Below are 22,400 nucleotides of genomic sequence, written 5' to 3' on the forward strand. Positions count from 1 at the left end.
GCCCCTGGCCAAGTTCATCCTCAAAGCCCCTGCTTGACTTTGTATTTTCATTGTGTGACTTACAACCCTCAAGCCATTATAAAGAATTTTGAGAGAAGAATGGCACTTTTACAGGTGACAGAGTCTCCATAGTGACTCCATTCTATCTTTTTTTTTTTTTCCTTTACAGGAATCTTTTGTAACTGAAGTAAAAAGACTTCAGTCATCTCTCTGATAGAGGGTGACGGGAGTCATACTTGTGGATAGGTAAGAAATAGCCTATTTGTTTTCCTAAAATTCCACTGGACATAAATTGCTGATCATAGATCACCAAGATCAGTCTATAACCAGAAGTTCACTGAAGATTCATCCTCACCCCGACTTTGGTCAACAAGAAGTTACCTCAGTGGATTTATCCATATACCCAGATTCTATTATGGGAATGGCGATGCCCAAATCCCAAGGTAACCCTTGTAAAATGAAGTTAAGTACCATATGGTAAGAGGCAACCAGTATACAGAGAAACATGTAGAGCTGTTGATGGGGGGTTGGGGGCATCATTCTGGGGTGCTCCCTTGAATTCAGCCTCAATTCCAGAAGCAGGTCTGCCTCAGTCCCAGGGATTGACCTGTACTGCCTTGGTCTAGCAGGTCTCCTAAACAGGGCAAACTTTTCAGTATCCCCGAGGGATATACCAGACCAGAATCTCTCCATATCCCTGAGGAAAACGACCCTGAGGAGGCCTCTTTCATCCAAGTTAATTTTTATAAACCTCCAGAGAGACCCAGAAAGTACTAGACTAATCTAATATCACTCAGATTACTACTAGTAACTTGGCTGAGAACAGAGAAAGGTGAGATGGCCAAACTGATATCTCCTTCAGGGTTCAAACTGGTCCAGGAAATGCAGCAAGTCCGAAATGACTGTTCTGCAAGACTAGAGATAAAATAGAACCACTTCTAACTTGAAGAATGCCACCATCAATGATTGCCTCACTAATCGCTAATAAAAGAGCGAACTCACTCAATGCTTACCATTAGCCAGCACTGTTCTAAGTATTAGAAGATGTACTAATTTATTTAATCCTCAGGACAACCCTAAGAGGTGGGAATGATTATTACCATTCTGATTTCATCAATGAAGAAATGGAAGCATAGAGAGGTTCAGTAACTTGCCCAAAGTTATTCAGGGAATAACGGCCTAGCTGGCCCTCAACACCAGGTGCGGTGGTGCTGCCCTTCTCCACATCACCATCCTGCCTCCCTGTGTCTTCCCTTCCCTGAAAGCCTGAAGAGTGCCCCACGACCAACCACAGACAGCTTGATGAGGACAACAAGCACAGTGTCTGGGGAGACAGCAACACATTGTCTGCAGCTCTGGCCCAGCTGGGATGAGAGCTTTTCCTCACCTGGCTCCTCAGAGACCCTCTTCACTTGTCTCAGGACATCCCCACTAACTGCTCTGCTCTACACATATTCTCTGTTGAAAGAAAATTTCAGATTACAGATATCACTACCAGCAAACTTCAAGTGGATCCTAGATCATAAACTAGAAAACTGGAAAGAACAGAGACCTGCAGTAGATAATGCTCTTTGTACCACACCTGGGTTGCTCCCAGGGCAATTAGGTGCATGTGATGCTCCGCGTCATAAAATTTCAGAGTTGCACGATTTGTATGTTCATGCTTTTAACATGAAGACAAATTCTTTCCCATCTAATTTGCTTTTTTGGTACCAGGCTTTTTAAAGTTGAAATAAAGAAACTGTAGAAAACACATTCACAAATGATATTCCAAACCACTGAATGAAGGAGTTTCATTCCTTTTTTCTTTTAATTCACCTAGCCTTAAAAGACAGACATTTTTTTCCTCTGAGTATCCTGACAGTCATTGAGGTGACTAAAATACCCAGTATAACTTAGTGAAAGCTATTTTTAAAATCACTTGATTTAGAAAACTCCAATCACGCTAATTTCATGGGAATTCATAGTACACAAATTAAAAGTTTTAAATTACTCTGCAAGAATTTGTGAGTTCAGATAATCTTAATCAGAAAATACCTGCATCGCTGCATATGTATCACATCTTTTTAACATCTGCCCTGATAATTATTTTGAGAGTTGTTTTATGAGTTATAGTTCCTGTGGTCAGTAATAGCAGTAATGATGCAACCTGAGACCTGGAGCCAGAAGTGTCGATTCTAATCTTGCCCGACTCCGCCACTTTTAATCTCTGGGCCTTGAGGATTCCATTTAACTTCTCTTAGCCTATTTCCTCAGGTCCAAAGAGTAATAACAGTTCCCACCTCAAAGTGTTGTGTCGTGGATCAAATGAAATACTGCACATGAAAGCGATTTTAGTAAGCCACAAGGCACTATAATATTATATTAAAATACAAACTAAATGTGGTGGCAGGGTGGCTCAAGGAAGAAAATGCAGATGTAGTCGGGTGCAAAAAGGAATCCACTTGGCTGATGTGCCAACTTGGCCAACTCACGACCCTGGGTGAGTCTGCCCTCAGTTTGCTGATTGGAGAAATGGAATGATAACTATCTTATAAGGATGATGTGGGGATTAGAAATAATATATGAAAGGCCTCGAGCAGGACAGGTACACAGTAGGTGCTCATAAATGGCACCCATTTCACATTAAAGAATCCAATTAATTAAGCCAAGTACGCTGTGTGTTTCAACACTTACAACAGCTGAGCAGTGTTCTGCTTTGAACAGTACATCCAATAGCAGAGTCCCAAATATACCTCTGCTATGGCCAGTGCCCTGGGTTTATCCCACTTTAGGCTCCAGCGAATTATAGCTATGCTTGCTGTATTCGCATTTTCTGCCTTAGACCATTATTTTATAAAACGTACTAACGGAACCTCAAATGTAGAAAATAAAATGAATACTACCCAATGTGGCAGCTCCAAGTACAAGCTTTTTCCTAACCTGCTTCTACTAGAGGAACTTAGTTCACTTTTTGTTACTTATTTAGGGACAAGGGTGGGGTCCTGGGACTAGGATAAGGGAAAAGCCACAGCAAATCTGTGTTGTTAGGCAGAAGCTTCAATTTGACCAAAATAAGCAGCCTTTGACTCGCCTCCCCAGCTCCTGCGCGTAGGAGTCAGGCCCATTTGGAGGCGTTCGGAGCCACAAGCAGGAGACGGGCACGAGTCCTACCGCGCCCAGGCTTGCCCCCGGGGCAAACCAAGTGTGGCAGGCACCAGTCCCCAAGCAGAGCGTGAGTTACAGCAGTGGAGCTGGGGAAGGGGGCGCATGCAGTTGGGTTAGTCTTAACTCGACCACGCGGCTTTGCATTCCTGTTTGGCAAACGCGCTTAGGCAAAACAGACTTGATGCTTACAATGATCCCAGCCCAAAATGGAGTGTCTCTGACTAGCAGGGAGGAGCTGGTGCTCGCCATGAGAAAGCCCACCACGGTCACGGCGATGCCCAGGGCCAGCTGCAGCAGGGCGAGCAGCAGCGGGAACCGGCAGCCGCAGCACTTCCGGGCCTCCTCCTCCCCGCACTCCTTGGGGGCCCCTTTGCCCTTCTTCGGCCCCATGTCGTCGGGCCCGGCGGCGTCCGCGGCCGGCGGCCCCCCCTGCCTCTGCTGGCCGCGGGGCTTCTCGTCCTTGCCCATGGCCGCTGCGTGGGCGGGTGCGTGTGCGGCGCGCTGGGCCCCGAGCGCGCCGCGGGGCGGGCCGCGCCTGCCCTGGTATTCGGATTACGGAGGCTGAACAAATATGGAAAACATTTGGAGCCGACTCCCCAGCCTCCAAAGGCCACAGGGAGCCCGCAGCAGAGGGGGAGTCGAGGGGGGTCGCCAACTGCCAACGCGCCGGGACCCAGCGCCTGCTCTGCGGGCCCTCGGGCGGGGTCTGTCAATCGCCCGCGGCAGCCGGCGCGGGTCCCTCGGCCTCCTAAAGCCTGTGCACTCTAGACAGGCTGCGTGTGTGTGCGCGTGTGCGTGTATGTGGGGTGTATGTGTGTGCGTGCGTGTGTGTGTAGTGTCTGTTTCCCTCACTCAAAACCCCAGGATTTTTTTGGTTTTGTTTTTGTTTTCTGAGAGGTGCAATGCAAGGTGATGAATGTTGAAATCATTTGAATTTAATTAATAGACAGTTTAATTCAGAATAGGCATTGCTGGGCTCCAAGCTGTGAAGTCGTTTCCAGAAGTTAAAATTGTTCTTATTTTCCAACCAAAGCAAAGGCTCTTCTTTTTCTAAGTTCTGCAACCCAGCTGACAAATAGAGGCCTTTTTCCCGTTGAGGTATTCGCTTTTGAAATACCTGTTTATAGAGATGCTGGGCTAATTGTGAACTCTCTCACATGTATTTGTTTTTAAACTCTCTTATTCCTTTGTATGGAGTCCCCAGCCAGTCTTCACTCATCTCCACAACAGTGCCTGGGGGGTTTATTATTCACCTTGGACATGGACAATTTAACTCAGTCCACATTTGAGGTGTTTTTAAAGTACCTACCCGTTTGCTACAATATAAGGATGTTCAAGAGAGATTTGGTCCCTGCCCAGAGTCACAGAACAAATCAATAAAACCGATTCTTCTCCTGCCCACATACCTCTACTCAGTAGCACTTAGAGCAAATTTCAGTGAAACCACTAAGAAATGATCCCATCAATTTGGAGTATTTATATCTACTTTGGTATGGTCATTTTAACATTCAGAGAGCTGTATTAAAAAATAAATGATGTTACCAAGATGCTAGGATAGATAAAGTCTACTCCTAGATTGTTCACTATCAACTAATTTAAAGAAAGTCTAATTCCCTGCTTTGTTTCCTCAGAAATATAAACTAATTGTCATCAGCTCTCCCTGTAAATAGCCAAGTCCCTACAAACTTGGGTGTTCAGTGTTTTCCTTATACCTTCCCTCCGGGTCAGTGAGAAAAATACAGTCCATGGCACAAAAGCAGTAGCTTAAAAAGCAGAATCCAAACCGCACGTCCCGATGTTCCACCTAGGAGCAGAGGAAGCAGCACTCTCTCTCACAAGAGGAGCAAACAGGCTGAGGGAAGGTCATTGTCAGGTTTGGGGTCATTACACCATTAGGATTTCTAGTAAGAATAGACCAATAAAAGCTGGCATTACACCAAGCTACCCACCTTACTTGGGCCTCACTGAGAACAACACAAATGCTAAAACAAAACAAAACAATACTTAGTTTTTCTAGGTAAACATAATACACATATCTAGGATGCTAATTGACTGCATGGAATTAATTATATTTTGTTGTGAATAATATAGCTACCAATTGCTGAGTATGTACTATTCTGTAACAAGCACATGCTAGGTGCTTTACATAGTTGACTGTTACTCCTTACAACCCCCTTATAATTATAGTTTCTACTTTTAAAGATGAAAAAAATTGAGTCTCAGAATTATTAAGTAACCATATAATTAAGCCACTCACCTAGTTAGGGATGGAGGTGAGGGGAACAAATTGTGAACTCTTGTGGATTACCTGTTTTATTAATTACTTCCTATAGACAAGCAGAACCAGCCCTAGTGGTCTAGTGGTTAAGATTCAGTGCTCTCACCGCCATGGTCTGGGTTCCTTTCCTTGTCAAGGAAACACACCACCCGTCTGTCATACTGTGGCGGCTGCATGTTGCTGTGATGCTGAAAGGTCTGCCACCAGGATTTCAAATACCAGCAGGGTCACCCCTGGTGAATAGGTTTCAGAGGAGCTTCCAGACTAAGACAGACTAGAAAGAAGGACCTGGCCACCCACTTCCAAAAAAATTGGCCATGAAAACCTTATGAATAGCAGCAGAGTATTGGAGCATTGCCTGATCTAGCACCAAGATGGTGCAAAAAGACTGGGCAGACTGGGCAGCGTTCCACTCTGCTGTACACAGAGTCACTAGGAGTCCCATCGACTGGATGTTGCTAACAACAAATATGCAAACAAGTGGAGGGACTGTTTAGATTGTTTGTGATTTTAAAGTATTTTATCTATCACAGAATTAGCTATTAGCCTTGAACCAAAGGCTACCTGAGTACTTTACAAAAATAGCTTGATTCACTACAATAGTCAATGGAGAACGTTATTTCTATTACTAATTTATAACTAGATACAGGCTCTATTTGCTGACAACACTGCTGTGCTCTCATTTAGTTAGGAATAAAATATTCCTAGCCCTTTCCTCAAAACCTTAAATTATATGTAAGTTAGAATAGTAAAGGAAAATAATAAGATACTCCTGTAGGTTTGTCTTCTAAGTTGCAGAACTCGTGTGGCTTATAGTTGTAAAAGAGTTGTACGTAAATTCTTCTAATAAAGTCTTTCTTTTAATTGCCTAGCTGAGACAAGTTACAAATGAAACCAGTAGCAGTGAACAACAGCCCAGAGAAACTGGTAATCCTTCTAGTCTGATTACAACTGCCGACTTCAATTTTCAGCTTCCAGAGAAGAAGGCAGTAGTACAGGGAGCTTTACACCTGCTCAGATTCCCAACTGCACGCTTGAAGCTGTGTCTCAGGGGCTTGGTCGTTGGCAATACCACGGGACGATAGCGATGAGGAGAGTGTTTTTGCTTAATTGATGCGGAAAAGCAGAAACAAAGAAGAGGGTGAGAAAAGTTGTCAAAAGTTTAGTGATAGAGAGTGACCAAGCTAAGGTGGGATCAGAGGGTTCTTAAGGATATAAGGAAAGCTCTTCCTTGAAGATATCCTTTCCACTGAGAAAAATCACCATTTCCAGCTCGTCACAGAGTTTAACAGAAATGAGCAGGGTTTTTTTCATATTCATAAATTATAATGTCTCTGTTTTATAGGTTAAGCAATAACCTCTTCAGATATTTATATTACCGGGAAGAAAGGCAGAGTAGAAACAAAGTGTTTTTGGATACTCTATCGGTTGCTCCCATAACTCAAAACTGACAGAGATTGTAAATTAGAAATTGCAGGCGAGTAGTTAATATACAGTTTGGGATTATTTTGACCCTCTGGGGATAATAACAAAATTAGGCTTAGTCTCTCTATCTTTACTGTATCTCAAATTCAGCATGATTTGGAAGTATTTATGTTTCAGAAGTTCAGAACCGAGATGATAACTCTTTTTAAAACTAGTGTCATTAATAAAATGTCCTTAGGAAATCCAACTAGAAATAATCTCTTAACCAACATATTTCTGAACACATGATCTTAGAATCACCAAGAACAAAAAAGGATTTCATAGATGAATTATTACAGTTCCCAGGTCTGTATCAAGTGCCTTTAATATGTAATTAAATATATCAAAAACATTCAATTAGATTTGATTTAAAGGAGTATCAAATACTCTACAGAGAACAACTGAGAACTCCTTTAGATATGCTGCACCATTGGCCCGTATGTCTCACTGGCCTCCATATGTAAAATAACTCTAGGGATACTGCTGATCCGTGTGTGTGTGTGTGTATGTGTGTATACAACAAATAAAAGAAACTTCCTCTTTTTTCCTATTTTCTTTATTTCTATGTCACTAATTCTAAATGTGTCTTTTGGTTCAATTTTTTTTTCAAAAGAATCAACCCATATATGATCTTTGCCTGGCAATATGTATTTCCCTGGCAATATGTATTTCCCTGTTAAAAATTATATGGACAATGTACTGAGAGGGCTTATAACTTTCTCATTCTACAGAGTCTGTAGAGATGATAACTATCAAGCATTTCCAAATGCATTCCACTTCTTTATACGGTGTTATTTATAATGATATCAAATTTTTACATGTAATTTTGTTCACATAGTTTTGTCCATGTAATTTTGATGTTTCCACTGCATATGATGAAGTAGAAATAAGTAAAGTTATTTTAATTAAGAAAGGGAGAAAAATGGTTAAATAAATTTTGGTATATTCATACAGTGGAATACTACTTGCAAATAAGAAGTAATAACTATTGATACAGGCAATGACTTGAATGAATCTCACTAACAGTATGCTGAAAGAAAGAAACCAGACACAAAATAATACGTACTGCATAATTCCATTTACATAAAAATTTTTAAAAAGGCAAGACTAATCTTTGACAATTGAATTTAAGAAGTGATTGTGGAGTTGGGATGAAAGAATTGACTAGAAAGGAGCAGGAGGGGACTTTCTGGGATGATGAAAGTCTTCTACATCTTGGCTTGAGTAGTTGTTACCTGGGTACAAACAATAATGAAAACTCACTGAACAACACTTAAGATCTGTGCATGTTATTTTATGTAATAATATCTCAATTTTTAAAATGTAATAAAAAGAGAAATACAGGGAGTCACTGTGTATCCGTCAGTACAATTGAACTAGTTGAGTTTTTTAAATTTAAAATACCAACTCTTTTAATTTCTCTCCTGCCTTTCTGACTCCTCCATATTAATTATGTATTGCTGCATAATAAATCACCCCAAAACTTAGTGGTTCGAAACAACAATAATTTATTATTTCCTGGTTTCTGTGGGTCAAATATTCAAATAGGGCATAGCAGAGATGGTTTGTTTCTTCACGTTATCTGGGGTCTCAGCTGAAAGACTTGAAGACTGGGGCCTGGAATCATCTGAAGTTTTGACTGACTCAGGAGGATCTGCTTTCAAGGTGGCTCACTCATCTGGCTGGCAAGTTTGTTCCTTTCCTCGTGGCCTCTTCATGCATTGGCCTCTCCACAGGGCTGTTTGTGTATGTTCACAACATGGTGGCTGACTTCAACCAGAACGAGAGATTCAGAAACTGAGAGAACAGGGTGAAAGCTATCCTTTTCATGACACAGCCTCAGCAGTCACTTGGCAACACTGGAGCCACATTCTAATCTTGAGGAGGGAGTCACTAAGTCCAGCCTACATTCAAGGGGAGAGGAGTTAAGATCCATCTATTGAGAGCAAGAGTGTCAAAGAATCAAAGAGTATCGATGACATATTTTAAAACCACCACATCTTCCTTCTCAAGTCTCTTCATGGACTATACTTCTTTGCTGATCTCCTAAATGTTAGTATTCCTCAGGGTTCCTTTCTCTGTCCTCTTTCTCCTTATACTACACATTCCGTGACTTCACTGAAGACTCCCAAATCTATCAGAGGAGCCTTAGACTTCTGTCCTTAGTTCTAGGTCTGCAACTGTAAATACCTAGTCACATCTCCACTTCAATGTCCCAAGTGTACCTTAAATTCACTCTGTCCTTAAACTCCACAGAGAAATCAAGTAAGATTCAAGTAAGATCAACACAAAGTGTCCATAGACTTTAGTGGCAAGACAGTCACTGGGTGCCTTTACCAAGAGCAATCACATATAGCAGTTTCAAGATTCCAGTGAGTTTAAGTGTGAGTGGAAGGTGACAAAGAGGGAGAACAGGTGTAAAGTATTTATGGAAAAGCTTAGCTGTGAAGGGAAGGAAAGAGCAAAAGCTGTAGCTAAAGGGATAATATAAAGTTGAGGGAAAGTTTGCCTCTCTTTTTTTGGACAACTGATCAGATAAATTCCTTGAGGTGGGAAAATTAATTAATCAGAAGGAAAGTCCCTTCATAGGCTGAGATAGGAGGAAAGAATGTAAGAATAGATAAAATGCAGTTAATTTTTGCAGGGGTGGGAGGAAGGCAGTTGAGAGAATTCATATCTTCTGACTTCTTCTAAGCTATGTACACAATGAATGTAGTATCAATATTTTTCTTCTAAATGATGCAGATTTTAGAGTCATTCGACTTCCATATCCTATCCCACAGCACATTTTATTGCTATATCTTGTAAGTATAGATAAGTTTTAAGGAAACTATGTCATTTTCTGAAAAATTTATCTAAAAGAACAAAAACATAATTTTCTGTAAATCACAATCAGAATAATGTCTGGAATGTCTGGAATATTTTTATAGGTTACAAAGCACTCTTACATATTATCTCTTTAGATCTAACCAAAACCCTATAAAGTTGGAATTTTTTGAGTGGTTAAGTGACTTGCTCAAAGCTATATTTTTCCTTCTTGCTCTAAGTCTGGTGCTCTTTCTATTTATATTTTAGCTGAATGACTTGGATTTTTTTTTTTAGTTTTATTGAGGTATAATTGATATACAAAAAATTGCACAAATTTAGTGTGTACATCTTGATAAGTTGGGTGTTTTATTGTACAGAGAAATTGCATTAGTATATTGCACATATAGGCAATCACACATATTAAGAGCATACAGTGCTATGTGCACAGATATGCCCGCCAAGTCCCGGGGTAGCAAGAACAGATGCTGTCTAGAGTCTGGACCACAAACACCGTGAGGGCAGACACCAGACTTTCTTAATCACCACTGGCCCCACAGTAATCAGCACAGTGCAAAGGACGTTGTACAGTTTTAAGAAGTATTTATAAATCCTAAATAGTCACACAACTTACACACAAGATTCATCTGGATTCAAATGTTTCTGATATAAACAATATTTCCTTAAAATCCTAGAAATGCATATTTTGTACATTTTTATTTTTGTTTTAAGTGTCATCTTTAGGAATAACTCAACCGAGACACTTTGGATGAGTTATAGTAAGGTTTTCCTTTATTTTTTTCCCAGTTTTATTGGGAAATAATTGACATACATCACTGTATAAGTTTAAGGCGTCCAGCATGATGGTTTGATTTACAAATATTGTGAAATTATTACCACGATTGGTTCAGCTAATATCCATCTTATACAGATACAATAAAAAGAAAAGAAAGAAGAAAAGAATAAAGGAAAACAAGTTTCCTGCTTGTGATGAGAACTCATAGGATTTACTCTCTTAACAACTTTCCTATATATCGTACAGCAGAGTTAGCTGTAGTCATCAGGTTGTACATTACATCCCTAGTACATAGTTATCTTATAACTGGAAGTTTGTACCTTTTGACCACCTTCCCCCAATTCCCCCTAAATAATAAGATTAAAAACACCACAAAGTCATTTAAAATATCCTGTGTGTTATAAGCAAACTATACAATTTTCCCTTTGACCACTAATCGTCTTCCTTAATTAGAATAACTGAGTCATAGTCTGACTTTAAGCCAGATTGACATCTTTTATCATTTTTATAATATGCAGTTTTCCATAGACTCCATATCCAGTTATCAGCACCTTTAAAGACACCTTTGGCCCTCAGACAAATCTGTGGAGGCCATGTTCTTTTTCTCCTACCGTTCTATGAATTCTGTCTAATTTTTACGCAGCTATGAGTGCAAACACTGGACTCCGCTGCCTGAGTTCCAATCTCGGCCCTAATTCTTACCAGCTGTGTGGTGTGGACAGGTTCCTTTACCTCTCTAAGCCTCCATTTCCTCTCTGTAAAATATGAATGTTACAAGTTCTTACCTCAGAAGGTTGCTATGAAGTATAAATACAATAACTCATGAAAACATGGAGAACATTTCCCGGTATGGATAAGTAATAACTGTTAGCTATTATCCTAGCCCTGCCCTCTTCTCTTATTCACTTTTCCCTTCCTATGTGTTATCTTTCTCTGCAGTTTCTCTCTGGCAATTCTGTCCTTGTTGTTTCTCGTCCTATACTCTCCACAGAAAGTGTAACTCCCCCTGTTCTTCTCATATACTCTCTGCCTGATATCTCTGAAGTTTCAGCTGCTGAATTAATGCTTTGCTTCACACTATAATTTTATTTTTCCTCACCACCACCCTCTGTACTCTCACTCAACTCTGTAATTGGGACTTTTCCAGAATGACCCCTAGAGAAAGACGATATACCGCCCCTTTGTTCCAGCATTACCTATTTCTTTAGAATGGCCCCCCCCATCCAAACTTTGACCTTACCTACTGCTTCAGAGAAGTGACCAGACTCAAATGCCATCTGTCACCCACCCCAGCCAATCATAAAAGGACACCACTTTATTTATAATCTTTTGCTATGCACCTTGCGAAGGTTATGTCAAAATAAGTAGAAAATTCACACTTGATTTCCCCAGTTGATTTCAAATGATTTCACAGAAGTTACTGAATTGCTGGCACTTCAAAAACAATGTTTTGATCATCTAACATTAAGCTAGATTAGTTAAATCTTGACAGAAAAAAGTTCACATTTCTCAAATGTTATACTCCCTAAATTATCACATATGGCATGATGGATGCATTGTTTTTGGCCTAAAATCATTCTTTATGTTGAGGAATGACTCCTTACCCACCCCCAATGTGGTCTTGTGGGACTGCTGCCCACCCCATGACCACAGAAGTGGGCCTTTGGACCTGGTCTGGCCAATCATAGCACCCCTGTCCCTACCTTCGGTTTAAGGGTCAGACGCGTGAAAGACTAAGCCAAAGCAGGATGAATCAGAATCCTTCTATCAGGCATGAGATAAGGATGCTGGAGTGAGGTGCAGTCGTCTCTTCCTTTTGGAAGGGATGCTGCCAATTGTAGGGTTTCTTTCCCACAACTTGGAGGGAATGTTTCTATGACAGGTGAGAATAAGGCCAATAGGCAAAGAGAAACAGAGGCTAGAAAAGCCCCCCAAAATAGAGTTGGTTGGTGGGAGAGGTTTGATGACATTATTTAAGCCTCAGAAAACAACTGTGCCTGAAGCAAGCTCATCCTTGAACATCCCAAGTCAGAAGATTGTCTTATTCACCACTGCATCATCATTCTTGGCATATACTAGGTGCTCAATCAATATTTGTTGAATGGTTAAATAAATAAACAAGTCAATAGGTATTCCTTTTGTTTGAGTGAGTTATTTCTGTCCCTTGAAATTGAAGGTACCCTGACTAATGTACCCACCCAGGTGAATCTCGGCATTGTCCATGAGCATCCTCATCTTTGTAAAAACAGACCTGCAATAGCATAAGAAAAACATGTAGAAGTGAGAAGTGAGCCATGAGTTCATTTCCAAAATGACAGGAATATTAAAATAACAGATTTTTCTTCTGTCAAATTGTGTAGGAAGTTACGAAGCCATTGTAGGAGAGGATAGACATTTGATAATGTGTCTATTTACAATACTTTTGCAATTTGGCATATGGGGAAACGCTAAGTGCTTTTTTATCATGTACACCACCTTTAGCTTAGGTGTATTTGTACTAATAGAGCATCATGCTCAACTAGTTAATTATATCTGGAACTTTCATTGCTCTTTTATTAGCCTAAATCGTAACATTTAGTAGTTTGTTAACAGATACTAGTATGCACTGCTTTTTAGCCAGGGATGCAGGTCAGAATCACCTGTCGAGCATTTAAAACATGGGGCTTTTAAATATATGCTCGATTTAATTATGTTTGGGGTGGAGTCTGGGCATTTAGTATGTATGGGCTGTACCCTTGTGATTAAGTCTTATGCTAAAAACCTGCTCAGGACGCACTCCAAGCTAAGATTAACACTCTTTCCATCCCTTAAGGCAATCCCTTTTCCAGAGACTCACTGTAACTTTGTCTTTTTATTTCTTCTTGGTAACTCCGTCTCAGTAGTGAGCTGCCTGTATGACATTCTTTCTTGAAAGAATAAACATTTTCATTCAATAAACATTTATTGAGTGCTTAGTATTACCACATAACCCAGTAGGCACTGATGGTAAAAAGGCAGGGTCCTGCCCTCAAGGAGCTCATGTTGAACCAGAGGGAGACGAACTCATGCACAGAGAAGTGTAATAAAGTGTTACATGTGCAAGGACAGAATTGTGTGTAAGGTACAGCAAGGCAAAGTGACTCTACTACAGAGTGTCACAATCTAAGGGACACAGACTGAGTAGTTGGGAAATGTGTGGCATGGCAGAGTGGTCATTCATGCCTTGTGGTTATTTATCTATGAGATGACTCTGGAATGTGTCAGGTCAGACCTACTGGTTCAGACTTACCATGTCCCCAGCCAACAGCCCCTCCCCTATGCCCAGTCCTTGGAGACAATCCTTCCTAGTTTCACCTTTTTGCTCCTCTGCCCCAGGGTAGTAAAGTATAATCAGACCAGGACAAGGGGAGGAGGGGCTGACTGATTCTAAATACCCAACTCTATTGCCCGCCCCTGGGAGGGCAGCCCTCTGTCAGCTCCCCTGGATACTGAAGAACCAAGGTATGGCTGGAGTCCATGAACCCCATGACTGTCAATCACTTGCAACCTTCTTCAACATTTACTTTTTACTTAGTAACATTTTTTGCCCATAAGCAATCTGCAATAAACATTTCGTACATCAAGTAAATTTTGACATGGGGTATTTTTTCAATATCATGCATTATATATAAGTTCATGCATTATTTTAAGTTCTGTTCCTAAAAGCCTAAACAATCCATATTTTAAATCAAAATAATTTAATCTTCTTGTAGATTGTGTTTAGGGAGAACAGAGGAAGCAATACAAGAGAAGAAAAGGGAAGAAATGTGAAACGTTTATTGAAGCAAGTTGCTTGAGGGTTAATAAGAATGAAACTAGCACCTAGAAAAAACTTGTCAAAATGTTAAAAGTGGTTGCTTGGAGCAATGGGACATGGATGATGTTTTTGTCTTCCTCTTATTTTTCTGTTGTCCCCTAATAGGCACATACATTATAATGTAAAACAAAAAACAAACAAAAAAATCCTTAGTTTTCAAAAATAATTCACTTTAGTTGTTCTACAGGTTGTATTTTTGCTCCCTACTTCCTTTATTTACTAATTTCTATAGTAGTCTTTCCTCTGTGGATGCTCATCTGGAAGAGAAATGAATTATGCCATTGAATGTTCTATATATTGACCAATGATGGTCTTTGGTCAAATTTCCAGCTTATGCTAACTTCCAAAGTGACAGCTGACTTATTCTTCTCCAACGTCTAAAGAGAGTCCATAGCCCTGGTCACAGGTCAGGTATCCTCTGTATAAACACAAGGTTTCCTCTACACGAAGGTCTATCTCAAGCCTCCCTTTTCTGTGAAGATTTTTCGAACTATCCAGGCCACTGGACTACTTCTTTTTTGAACTTCTATTGCATTATATGTATCACATGAGTTTTATTTATATGATCCTACATTCTGTAATTGTTTCATATGATAGTCTTCACCTATAAAGCAATATCACTTACCTACTGTGTGCTAGGAACTGTGTTAGCACTAAGGAGAATGAGTAGGATGGATTGCAGAAAATAGATATTTAGAATAGAGTGTAATAAATAACAGCAATTTATAAAAATGCACAGTGCTTTGCAAATCCACAAAGGGAGTACCTTCCTCTTTGCCCATCCAGATTGTCATCTGCAGACTATGGAGCAGCAATCTTCCCATTTTTCCACTCCACACCTTGACTACCATCCCCAAGAAGTTGCCATGGGCTTGTTAGAATCCAGTGCACCCACTGGCATAGTGGTTGGAAGCAGGATAAGCTTGCTTGCTTCTTCTCTCCTCAAGTTTTCACCCATAAGTGAAGGTAGCAGGCTGAGTCAGGGGCTGCTTCTTTGAAAGGCTTATTTATGGCCCCCTGATGCTCTTATTTGATGACAGATTCCTTTTTTCCAGTTTCTTCCTTCCTGTGGCCATCTAGAATGCAGTACGATTTGGGATGATGACCAGGAGTTTTGACAAGGCTCAGGATGGGTGTCTAGCCTGGGCTTTGTGATCCAGCTCAGAATCACACAATGCAGCCTGCAATGCTGTCTGGGTCCAAAGTCCAGCCAGCAATTTACCGCATTCCCTGTGTGTTTATCTCCCTTGGGAAACTCATGAGGAAGAGTGGCTGTGGTTTGGAGTAGATTTGAGTATTCCAAACACCCCTTTCATAATACTATCAACATCCTCCTCAATTTCTAACATTGGCCATTTTGGGTAGATATTGGGTTTTAAATTTATTTTATAGTCACCTAAACAGCAAACAGAGAATTAGGTTCATAGTGGATGCTCAGTTAAAAAGGTATTACAATTTGGTAGGTGGAGAAATTCTCTCTGGATCAGATCTTCATATGTTAATTGAATTCAGTTTCAATTATACGATGCAGCTAAGATAATATTTTTTAAAACAAAGTTTCGTGAAAAAAAGAGATAGGTATAATATACTAAGATAAAGGTAGAAATTTCTGGAAGTATGAGGGGTACTAATGAGCCAGTGGTCCTTATCCCTGGCTGTGTATCAGAATCACCCATGATGTTCTTTTTAAATGCCTATGACCTAGACCTTCCTCTAGAGATTCTAATTCAGGAAGTGGGTTGGTATACAGCAACTGTACTTTTCAAACACTCCATAGATGCATGGCTAGGACTGTAAGCCATTGTCCCAAATTTAAAAAAGAAAGAAAGCAATCCAGGCACCAACTCATGCATCTGAATGAGCCTGGTCCTTCACCTTTGTCAATTAAAAAAATTTACATCTTTACTTAGTAAAGCTATAGTTGCTCAAACATTTGGAAATTTTCTTTGGTAATTTTCATCAAATATGGTTTAAGAGCCACCCAAGATAATGCTTATTACTTAATGCTTGTGTAAACCTAGCCTGTTATTTTTATTTTTTTTTAAGTTGATCACCAATTTAGGATAGAAATTTAGAGTCGGAGGTAATCACTTCCTCCATCCACTCCTGTTATCCGCTCCCCATAGTGAACACTCAGTAAGCCCCTATTGAATGAATGAATGATGATGCTTCCTCATTTTCACAGATGAGGCTCTGATTAGTTGTGCCACTTGCCCACGGTCTCACTGCTAGTTGATGGCAGTGATAGGACTGAAAACCAGGTTAGCCCTGCCATCGACTCCTCCCATCCTGCCACCTGCTTTACTCACTTCCAAACAACAGTTGATTGTTCCAAAAATTAAATCCATCCTTCGAGAAGGCTATTAGCTTCCATATAGAGTATTGAAAATAATGGACCACACAGGCTTTAAAAGGAATTCTCAAAAAATAATTAACAAAAATACTTAGAGTGGCAGCAATACTACGTGAGTGAAATGGCTTCCAAAGAGACTACTTTGAAAGGGACACATTTATTTCTATGTGTATGTTCTAGTTTCTTAAAACTCTGTCTTTGATTTCATATTTCTTTCTTTTTTTTTTTTTTGTGAGGAAGATCACCCCTGAGCTAACATCCACGCTAATCCTCCTCTTTTTGCTGAGGAAGACCGGCTCTGAGCTAACATCTATTGCCAATCCTCCTCTTTTTTTTCGCTTTTTCTCCCCAAAGCCCCAGTAGATAGTTGTATATCATAGTTGCACATCCTTCTAGTTGCTGTATGTGGGATGCCGCCTCAGCATGGCCGGAGAAGCGGTGCGTCGGTGCGCGCCCGGGATCCGAACCTGGGCCGCCAGTAGCGGAGTGCGCTTAACCGCTAAGCCACGGAGCCGGCCCTGATTTCATATTTCTAAGTTGCACAATGTTACCCTCCACTTATAGGTGTTCCAGTGAGAGGCATCAATGTGCCAGGTTTAGTTTTTCAGTTTCCTTCAGGCCATTATCCAACTGGACAAGTTTGGCTCAGATCATCCAACAAAGCAAAAAAAAAGTAACTAAACTTTGATCTGTAATTGGCGTCTCTGTTTTCACATCACACATTTTTAGATAAGACTGCCGGATTGCCTACCTCACTGCCTTTTATAAACCATCCTGTAGAACCAAGAGGAACTGTGGTTTCAGAATGCCTTCTCACCACACCCCCTTGTTAAGCCACCATTGAGAAAATGATTATAACAATGAGACAGCATAAGACGGCTACCATTGTTGACCAATCTCCCTTCAACAATCAGAAGGCTGGAGTAGGACTTTGGTCCTAAATAATAATTTTGTTCTACAGCATAATTTTTGCTGCTCTCATGGCTTTAAACAGAAAATAACTGAATTCAGGTAAAAAAGAAGTGGATAAAATGAAAGTTTTCCCAACTATATTGAGAACAGCTTCTTTGGATGAAAGAAAAAAAAAAAATGAGTACTACATTCTAAGAAAGGAAAAAGATTTTTACAGAGATCACAGTTTTTTACTGATATGACCAAAGTGAGAAAATAGATCCTCTTTAAACAAAAGTAAAACTTGTGTGAGATTCTGTGCCGTGTGAGAGAATCATTCTGCTTTTCTGTTAGGCTCACTTCTTGTCCTCAAACAATATCTTCCCTGGAGCGCAGCCAAACCATCAAGGATAACCGTGGGCACATCTGTGCATATATCTAAATGCACTGGCAGACAATAGGGGTTGTTTCCCCTTGGAAATTTTTAATTCTTCCCTTCCAGAGCTATAAATTCTGCTGAATATCTCTCCACGTTTATTCTTACTCTCAGTATGCTCTATTCATGCAAACAACTCTTGATAGATGTTTCAGCTTGGAGTTGCATCAACATTAGTTGAGTCTTTAACTATGTGCAACAAGCTGTATGATTCTGGAGCAGATCAAAAGACAAATATCTGATTTCCTCTCCATTCTACTCAAAAGATCCATCTCAAAGCCCTTTCACGTTTTTTTGTATCTTAAAACAATGTTTCTTTCACTCCAGAATATATCTCTGGACTAAAACTGCTTAGTTATTAAACTATGAACTTTAAAGCTAAATTTTAGGTTTGGGGAAAATATTCTGTGTACCCAGAAAGCCCAGGGGACAGTTAAGGGGGCAGAAATCGAATTTCTTAAATTTAGTGGTTTAGCTTATATTTTGTAGCAGGAGATTGTGTCCATAATGTTGTATGGTGGTGGGCCTTTTGGGCTGGCATGGGGGGTGAAGTAAAATGTCCCTTCCCTTGTTGTCACCTCTGACTAGGTTTTGCAAGCAGTCGAGCGTCTTAAGGTGTTGGGACACTCTGTTCATTGTGTCAAGAAAAGAAACCTCGCCACTACGTGCACAATCGTGTGAATGAATATTCAGCACCTCCAACTCAGATTCACGGCTAATGATCTAGATTCTGAATTTTCAAGGGCCAATTGTGTGGCCTCCTTCTTGCATGCTGCCTTTCTTTTTTAGCAGTTTCATTATTTGTTCACACCTCCCGGAGAAGAAGTGGAGAAAGAAAATGAAATATAAATTTACCAACTTTTTTCAACTACATCCTCAATCTTGCCAAGTTCTCTGGTTCCAAGAGTGCTTGTGGGAGAGCACGGAGCACTCGGGGGGAGCCATCTTTTGCTGTGCCATAACTCAGGGCACACATCCTCACATCAGGACAAAGTGAATCCTCTTCATACAAAAAGACAGTAAACTAAGTAAATATTTTACTACGACACTGCCAAAAAAAAAAAAATCCTGGCTAAAATCAGGATCCAACCATCTGAAAGGTTCAATTACCCAAGTGCTGAGTGTCAGCAGAGAGACTGCAACCCCTACGTGGATGTATGAGGGCTGTAGAGAACCCACAGAGAGTGGTCCACAGCTGAATTGGGTCTGTTGCCTCTTTAAACAGGTAGCATTAAACTAAGAGGCATGAAATTTAGTTTGTTTGTCCTTGATGACTTTCATATAGCTTGCTGGCACCATTTTGTAGAGCCTCTTAGGAGGCATTTGAAACTAAGGCCATACAGTCAAGCCAGTATTTCCGACGCTGCATGAGTGCAGTCATGAGAAACTGAAAACACACCCACGCACAGCTTTTGTTTACTGGTGACGGTTTAAGAAACACAGAGCCCCCAAGCAAAACTGTGAAGTAGAGGAGATTTCTCCTGACTTAGGGCCACCTAGCTGTTGAATCCTCCTCTGTCCTGATGGTACCGTGTTCCCCGCTCCACCCTCCACGTCACAGTGCCTGGCTTTTGTCCCCAGCAAAACAGGAGAGGGCAATCCATCAGTGTGAGTGAGATCTAGTCCACATGTGACAAGCCTAATCTCTTCTACCCCTTCCCATTGCCCTCAGTATAAAAGTACAAACCCCTTAGCATGACTCCCCTGCAGGCCCCCCCCTGCCCCCCCCTTCTCCTCTCTGTCCCATCTCCATGTCTAGAACACGTGGAGTCCCTGACTGTCTCCCATTGGACCATTATGATTTCCTCCAGGAAGCCTGCCTTGACCCACAGCCTTGGTCAGTTCTGCCCCTTAAGAACCTTTCCTAGAGCACCCGTGTTTCTCTTTTGAAAGTCCCCATGTCATTGTCGGTTCTTCGGTTCTTCGAGTGATGTCGTGTTCCCTCCTGGGCTGTAAGCTTGTGAGTCTCTGAGCTCCTACCATAAACATGTTTATTGCTGCATCTCCAGCACAGAGCCTGGCCCACAACAAGTGCCAAATAAATATTTGATGAATGAACGATTTAATAAATTAATCTAGTCCAGATTTCTATACTAATGTCATATCTTTAGAGAATCTTGTATCTTTCAACTCCTCGGGAAGCCTTCAGGTTTTTACCCCAGACCAGCTGCTCCCACAGGGAGAACACATAACAAAGTCTAAGATGCTGGATCTAAAATATACTGCTTGAACATCCTTATCGAGAGTTTGTCTTAATTCCAAGATTACATTTAGCAAAACTTTGATACCACTAAAAGAATTTAGAGAGCCTTGTAAAAGAGATAGGGCCATCATTCATAGTTTCCCTTTCATTTATTACTTAATGTGATTCATATAACCCAATATTCTATGGCCAATCTAATGATTACAAGTCTTCTATCTATAAAACTGTTGCAATACAGAGAAACTGAATAAATTATTTCACTGGAATAATTCAAGTTAAAATATCTAAATGAAGACAGAGAGAAAGAGAGAGAGCTATTCCTGCATCTGAAATAGTTTTAACAATTTAAAAAATTCAAAATACACTTTTTATACTCAGAATATAATTCAATTAAAAAAAATGAAAATTATAGCTTTTGTAATTTTTTAATTTTAAGAAATAAGCTCTGTGAATTATATAGAATTGTATTTCCCATAATAACTCATAGTTCAAGTAAACTGCCTCTTTGAAATGTAGGTTTGTATAGCTGTATAGCTCTCTAAGACAACTAAACTGAATATGCTACTTATAAATATGATTGTCATCATTGTTTAAAAAAATGAAAACCCATGAAGACCACAAAAAATACAGTTATCTAGATGGTAAGAGAATGAAAATACAAGCCATAGACTGGAACAAAACATTTGCACATCACATACTGATAAAAGACTTATACCCAGAATATGTCAAGAACTCTCAAATTCAATAATAACAAATGGGCAGATGATTTGGATATACACTTCACAAAAGAAGATATATGGCTGGCAAAGAAGCATCTGAAAAGATGTACAATACTATTAGTCATTATGAAAATGCAAATTAAAACCACAATGAGATACCACCACACACTTATTAGAATGGCTAAATTAAAACGACTGAGCATTCCAAGTGTTGACAAGAATGTGGAGGAACTGGAACTCTCATACATTGCTGGTAGGCACGCAAAATAGTACAAGCACTTTGCAAAAGAGTTTGAAAGTTTCTTAAAAAGTTAACTATACACCTGCCGTATGACCCAGCCCAAGAGAAATGAAAGCTTATGTCCACACAAAGACATGTACACAAATGATCATAGCAACTTTATTTGTAATAGCTCTAAAGTGGAAACAATCACATGGCAGAACTGCAAAATAATTATTTCAAGAGAAAAAAGCCAGAAAGAAAAAGTACATATGGTACTATGGAATCCTAGAAAACGCAAACTAACTAATCCATAGCGGCAGAAAGCAGATCAGTGGTTTCCTGGAGATGGTGGCGGAAATGGGGAGGAGCAGGAAAGATGGATTACAAAGGGACAGGAGAAAATTTTGGAGGGTAATAGATACGTTCATTGTCTTGATTGTGGTGATGATGTCCTGGATATATACGTAAGTCAAAACCTATTAAATCATATACTTTAAACATGTGCAATTTATTATATGTCAATCATACCTCAATAAAGCTGTTGAAAATGAAAAAAACAAAATAGGTAGATGTGGTCAGTATTTGTAGTTTAAGTGGAGCCTGAAGAACAATCAATATTTAACCAAGATGGTATTTAAAGATCAGGTGTGTATAATAAGTTAGTGATGATGCCCTGAAAAGTGTGAGTTCGACCTTCATATAATGGCTAACATTTTTTATGGCTACCGCAAGGACGTTTCCTGACTTATTTTTACTTCATCTTTACTAAGTTGTAAAAAAGGTGTATTTCTTTTCTTGGTGACCAATGAAACCCTGGCCCTTTCCTCCCTAGGATGCTTTTAACCATGACAGCTCTGCTTTCCATGTCCTAGGATGTTTCACTAAAAGAAATTTGTGAACTTAATACAGAAATTACCTATATCACATATTTTATTTGAATTTTTGAGATGGCTGCAAACAAATTTTTCCTTGTCTACCAGTTTTATGGTATTAAATAAATCTTCATTTCTTCATTCATCCTTGAAGACACTTTTTAACTTTAATCATCCACGTACATGAGCCACAGTCAACATAATAACAAAAAGAAATAAGAAAAATGATCAGGGCAATGTATTTTAATGTACTGGGATTTAGCTTCCAAATTTCTTGAAATATAACATTTAAAGATACAATGACTAGTCCATCAATCCTCAAAACAGCTTCTTAAGAGAAATACCATGGACTTCTGATATAAGACAATGATTGAGCAT

At 39.9% G+C, this 22,400-nt stretch overlaps 1 protein-coding gene across 2 annotated transcripts in view; it reads right to left on the reverse strand.

The window, feature by feature from the left end:
- SSPN (sarcospan) overlaps positions 1-22,400 on the reverse strand; it is a 112,621-nt gene that overhangs the window by 32,269 nt on the left and 57,952 nt on the right. Inside the window, exon 1 of one of the 2 annotated variants that reach the window (XM_058558625.1) lies at positions 3,337-3,615. The exons of the other annotated variant lie outside the window; for it this stretch is intronic. Coding sequence (XP_058414608.1) covers positions 3,337-3,615 — 279 coding nt within the window. Of the gene's footprint in view, positions 1-3,336; positions 3,616-22,400 lie in introns of those variants that run through there. 2 annotated transcript variants of the gene reach the window in all.

The sequence above is a fragment of the Diceros bicornis genome, chromosome 17, assembly GCF_020826845.1.
Source record: "Diceros bicornis minor isolate mBicDic1 chromosome 17, mDicBic1.mat.cur, whole genome shotgun sequence".
Lineage (NCBI taxonomy): Eukaryota > Metazoa > Chordata > Mammalia > Perissodactyla > Rhinocerotidae > Diceros > Diceros bicornis.